Below are 6000 nucleotides of genomic sequence, written 5' to 3'. Positions count from 1 at the left end.
AAGCAGATACGGGAGCTTTACTCGGACGATTTGACTCTCATTGTGTCTGTTTTGGTAGAATGACTGGAAGTGAAAGGAACAGCTTTTAAAGCAGAACAGAAAGGTCAGGTTCCTGGACTGTCAGGTGAAAGAGAAATGGAGGGCCAGTTGTTAACCCCTTCAGTAAATCCTGGAACAGAGGCACCTGAAAGGCTTGATTCAGAGGAACAGGTACCCTAGATATGATGGCAGTGGCATTTGATTTTAAGATTGTGAATGTTGTGATTTGGAGGCTTCTACTGAGTGTCAGTGTATTAGTGATCAAAGGGTTCCTCTGACAATAATTAATGTTATTAATCTCAGCACCTGCTGGTGCTTCTCWTCCTAACGGAGGGCCTCTCTGCAGAAACCTAATTAGGAGGAAAGAGAGAGCTGGAAGGATGGGTGCTGTACGGGTGCAGCAGCACTCTCCGATGAAAACTGCAAGGACCAGCATGGAGGAATAAACAGCCCTGAAATGTGTGTCTGCTGTCATTGATCTCCATTAAAATATGTCTTTGTGACTATACAATACTTCTTCCCCATCCCTTTGAAAAATGTCTGTAATGGTCTTTATTGTGAGTGTACCAAGTAATGCCTATAACCTGAGCTACACAGAGGGATCTGAATATGCCACCTGAGACAGACTTCGCATCCTCAGGCTGCATCCACACGGCTAGCAGAGCTGCAGTGAATCTGCTCCTCCCTCGGTGCAAGGAGGTGCTGCACAAAACCCCAAGCCCATCTCATGAGCTYAAACAGTTGTGCTTAGAGCGAGATGTTCAGTGATTCTGCGCAGTGTGTCAGCTTGGTGCCTGTCTGATTTCTAAGTTTCTGTAAGCGGGGTGTGCTTGGTGGCATCATGTTGCCGCTGTGCTGTGCTGCAGCCACCTGGAACGGAATGATACCTGCATTGGAGACCACAGCCTTGAGCTGGACCTAGCCTTGAGTTGGGCTGAGAACTTGGAAGGGATTTTACCAAAGCTTTGATAGGCTCGGCCAGTTAAGTGTGAGGCTTCCTGTATGGCTGCTCCTCAGGTTTAGGAAGGAGTCCTTAAAGGCAGTGGAAAGATTTAGCCTCCTATTACCTTCTGCGCTTGTTAATATCTCTTCCTTCTAATATCTCTTCTTTGTGGCTGCACAAGATGAAATGTTACATTAGAGATATAAGGAATGAGGACCTGTGCATTTCCTTCTGACAGGACAGATTCTCTCTTGGCTGATACTTTTTTTTGTTCCCCACCGTCACAGGACATCTGTGGTGTTCCTGCCTTGGCAGACATTCATACCTCGCCAGGGATTGTGTTTTTAACAAGAGAGGGATCCAAGTCATAAAGCAGGAATAGACAGAGCTGCCACATGTGGTTCCAGGACTGTATAGATTGACCTGAGCAAGCATCAGATCAATTAGCTCTGATCCCACAGCCACAGGCATTGGCTCCACGCTGTCACTGCTCAGCCTGTGAAGCAAGATAAACTTTYGTATCCTAAGTTCTTTGTTGCCCAGAATAACTAGTTTAAAGATCCCTGAGGTGTTTCCCTGAAGTCAGCGCCGTGGTTTTGACACCAATACCGCCTGYGAGCACAGTTTTGCCAGCACACTGCAGCGCTCTCTGCTCGTGCTGGCTGGTAGCACTGGCACAAATCAGCACTGCTGGCTAGTGGAGGCAAGACTCCTGCGGCTGCCTGCCCTTCTAATCCTGCCCTGTTGAATCCTGCCCAGAGTGGGTGTGTGGGAGTAGTGTTTGGATCCTGTGTTTTTGTTCAAACCTCGGTGAGAGCAAGACTGGAGGCCATGGCGAAGTGCCACGATGGCTGATATCAGGCCAGATCTAAGCTTCGTTGGCAATAAGTGGCTTTGCTCAGGGGCTTTCGTTTCATGCCCCCCACCTCCTTTCTTTGCTGGCCTCTCAACTCCTCTTGCTCWTTCAGCCCTGCTACACTAAGTCTCTTCTACCTTAGTGGTAGGGTGATCACATAGCTTTGGAAAGGCACTTTAAATCCCTGGCACTGGTGGCTTCCAGACAGTTCAGTCCCAAGCTGGAAGGAGAAAACTGGTGGGAGCCTTGGGGAGTTCTTGTCGTCTACTGCTGTGTGCAAAGTTCCCAGTGCAATCTCCATGCTTTCCCTGCAGGTGGCAATGCTATGGATTCTGTAACGAAAACAAGGCAAGATGGATCAGAAGTTACTGAAAGACGTAAGGAGAACTTCTTTATTATTATTTTTTTTTATTTCCTATCACAAGATAAGTTTGCACGTAAAAAAAAAAAAAAAAACAGATCAGATGCCCAGTTGTGAAAGGGGTTGAATACTGACTAGAGACCAAGAACCTCAGGTTCTACGCCTGCCTGTGTTTCTTTGTCCAAGTTAAAACAGACAGTACAATGGGGCAGTATCAAACATCTGGAAACATTTATCATAGTTTGAGTATAGAACCAGAAGTGACTGCCCTGTAGTAGTACTTCTACCCAGCATCACAGACTTTTGAATTCTCATCCTGCCACTGATACCAATGCCCTACCTGGCCAAGCATATACTCCCTAAATATCTTTTTTTGTTGTTGTTTTTTGGCTCAGTGTCAAACAGAGGGTGAGTTTCACTGCTGTCAGTCTGGAAATTCCTACTAGTGGCTAGTGGTCCTTGCAGTTCTAACAATCTCTGTGGTTCAGAAGTACTCAGAAATAATAATACTTTCATGTTTCACAGATACTTTGCAATGAGAAATCTTTCATGGCAGTGGGGTTCTCAGTTACTGCACTGTGAGAAAGACCTGCAAGCAAAATCAGAAAAAAAAAAAAAAGGTTGTGTGTTAATGTCTTAATGAGAGTTCAGCCCCCTGCCAGAACAGTTACAGTTAGGGGACTTTTCCTTGCAGGAGTCCTGCTCCTGCTTGAGAATGAAATTCATGATTTGAATTGCTAGATTAAATTGCATTAACTTCTGTATCCTTTTCTTTCCTCAGTTATTACAGAGACTATAACCACAAGACTCACTTCCTTACCACCAAGTAAGTAATTATGATCTGCCACATGATCTGTGCCCCTCTATACAATTTAGCTATGCAATTTCTACAGGATTCTGGGTAGAGGGGGTCTGGGTGCAGATAGACTTGCACCCCAAGAGAAGCCTCTTTCAGAAATGCCTCCCAAAATGTTGTTTGTGGAGAGAAGGAGCAGTGTGGGGAAAGCTGTGTGGGTTTTGTCATAAGCAAGGAAGCCATGCAGTGCAATAAAACTTGTAGATCAGACTGGAAGGAACAGTTACTGTCTCCTGGGGACAAGGCTCAAAAGTGTTTTATTGTCAGCTTCCACTGCTGCAGATGCAGAATATTCTTCCATCAACTTACCCAGTGGGTGAATCCCTTCTGGGTAGTATAGAAGATCAGAGATAATTTCTACCTCTGTGTAATAAGTAGGGAAGACTCCTCCATACTCTTAATACTGCTGCATTTCTTGATAAGCGTGGTGCAGCTGGGTTGGAATGTGTTTGCTCTGTCTCATTTATAATGAGGATTACCAGGAGCTTAATTCAGCCCATATCAAGGGCAAAACTTGACTGCAAATCTGCTGGATCTACAATGTGAGTGTRTAAGTGCTCTTCTATGGCACTTTTCTACAGTCCTGCCACCTTCTCAGACATGATGCTATCCTTGTAATTGAGAATAAGGCCAGCTTTGGTACCTGCTGCCTCATCCTGCAGCTTCCTTGCTCTTCTCACCTTTTACTCTTAGAAAATGTCTCATTTGTGCTCAATATCTTTTCCAGAAGGAGGAAGTAGCACTGGGCTCAAAACATCATCCCACACTGGAGGGAGTGGAATAGAAAAGAGGACTTACACCCATAGCAGCAGCTGTGTGACTTCTAGTAAGTAAGGAGTGAAGACATTGCATGGTGAGGAACCAGAAAGTAAAGACAGCAAAGATGGTCTAAGGAGAGATTCAGGGCAGGAAGGTGTGCCCTGAATACAAATGTTCTCTGTCCAGCTTCTGGATTGCCATAGTAAAGGTTCCTGGAGAACAAATTTTAGAGTCAGGTTTCTGGCACATCCCTCTCTCTGTTCCCCAGTGGGACAGACTGGGTAATGGGTGTTTCAAAACACACTTGACCTGCCTCAAAAGACCCAACAAGTCAAAGGAATGCAGTGTAGTTTTAAAGCTCAGATGAAGAATTAGCCATACACCAAGCTGTCAGTCAGCTCCTTGCCGGTTAAAGCCCAGAGTGTGGAGTCTTTTCACTTTGGGGAAGAAGTGAAATAATTGCAGTGAAAGTAGCAGTCTAATTGTCCAGATTTGCACCAGTCTAAATGAGAACAGAACCCAGCCCTGCAAATTCTGACTTAAATGACTCTGCAGGATTGCCATCTTCCCTGTTATTTCTTTTCAACGTGTGGAGGAGAAAAGAATCTGAACTTCTGAGATAATGAGCTCTTTGAGGTCTACAGAACATTGTCTAATCCCTGCTCTCCTGCTCAGCTTGAAGAAGGCCTCCAACAGAGGCCTACTTGTCACAGTAGTTCTTTCTACTGAATTAAGTGAGATAATTAAAGTAAAAAACAGGTTCCTATAGAGGGGGAAAACTGGCAAAAAAYCATTCTGTTGAGATCCTGAAGGCTTGCTCTGTTTGCACTGAAGGGTTGACAATGTCCAGTCAGATCTTGGTGTTCATCATGAATATATTGTCCTTTATCACTGYGTTCCCCTTGTGCTGTACTCTGATCAAGCTGCAGCATTGAATATCATAAAGTCCTTTTTATCTGGTCCTTTCCCAAACCACACATTGGCTACAGCGTCTTAGTTCGCTTTCCACAGCACAGATGTGAATTCGGAAGGGAAATTCTCTCCCATATATAAATAGAACAGTCACCGATAAATTCCAGGCCGTCTTGTGTCTGGCTCGCACTTCAATCACTTCTCCCAGAAGTTGACTGACTAAAGCATGACTAAGTGTGCACGTGGTACCTGTACTGGAGGGAAAGGGGACTCATCTCTGCTTTTCCCTGGCTCATGATCTGCATCCTTCAGCTCTTGGTGTTTGGTTTAAGCATCTCCCAGTTCTTGTYGTCTGTGTTATATGACAATTGAGTTTACAGGTGAGTCTGTATACAGACCAAACGCYAAACAGATCCAGATGTGATCCTGCTCAGAGGAAATGGCTCATTTGTCCCCTAGTTGAACTTGCTCCCCTAGGAAGTTGTTGACATCATYGACATGATTCCTTCTAAAGCCATCAGGTAACATCTCTGTGCTGAATGCTGAGGACAGTCAGAGTTAMATGCAAATTTGGTCCTTGCCTATGTATGATTTTACATTACCAATACAAATTTATCCAGCTCAGTAACATAGAGCATCCCCTTTTATCTGCAATGCATATTTTCAGTCTATTCAGGAAAGATTTGCTTTACCTATAGGTGGAAGTGGTAGAATGAATTCATCATCRTCATCCTCCGGCTACAGACAAACCCAGTCTCCCAGCTCTACTCTCACCAAATCACCCAGCTCAACATTTGAAAGAAAAACCTATGTCACTCGTCATGCAGCATATGAAGGTATCACAGAACATGCCATTGAATGGGAGCAATTTGTTGTGTTGTTTGAGGTCAGTTGGGACTTTGATAATGTTAATGCAAGAGTTTCTTGAATAGCACAAGAATCCCATTTTGGTTTTGCTAGGAAATAAGCAGCAGTGGGCATTTTTTAATGGCAGAGTCCTATTTGTAGGAATGCTCTTTCATAAGAATTGTTATGGCATATCATTGAAGGGCTTGAGCAGGTTTTTCATGTAGTCCTGAATAGCTCTTTTTAAATAGAAATATTTGTTATCCGGTGAGATCCAACAGTTATCAGGAAGATATGTTTAGAAAGCTTTTTTATGATCTTGTATAAAATGTTAACTGACACCCTTCTGTTCTTTGCAGGGAGCTCCAGTGCTAATTCCTCTCCTGAGTTCCCCAGAAAAGARCTTGGTATGTTCTTTCAGAGCTGTT

The 6000-nt window shown here is 44.2% G+C and overlaps 1 protein-coding gene across 1 annotated transcript in view; it reads left to right on the top strand.

Annotated features, from left to right (window-relative positions):
• Positions 1–2163: 2163 nt before the first annotated feature.
• The window catches only part of COL17A1 (collagen type XVII alpha 1 chain), a 32955-nt gene continuing 29118 nt past the window's right edge, over positions 2164–6000 (top strand). The window contains exons 1-5 of the mRNA XM_026050708.1: positions 2164–2215; positions 2981–3025; positions 3783–3881; positions 5425–5562; positions 5932–5979. Coding sequence (XP_025906493.1) covers positions 2164–2215; positions 2981–3025; positions 3783–3881; positions 5425–5562; positions 5932–5979 — 382 coding nt within the window. The remainder of the gene's footprint in view (positions 2216–2980; positions 3026–3782; positions 3882–5424; positions 5563–5931; positions 5980–6000) is intronic.

The sequence above is a fragment of the Nothoprocta perdicaria genome, unplaced genomic scaffold, assembly GCF_003342845.1.
Source record: "Nothoprocta perdicaria isolate Ctin4 unplaced genomic scaffold, notPer1 scaffold_7, whole genome shotgun sequence".
NCBI lineage: Eukaryota > Metazoa > Chordata > Aves > Tinamiformes > Tinamidae > Nothoprocta > Nothoprocta perdicaria.
This window is presented reverse-complemented; position numbering and strand designations above follow the sequence as displayed.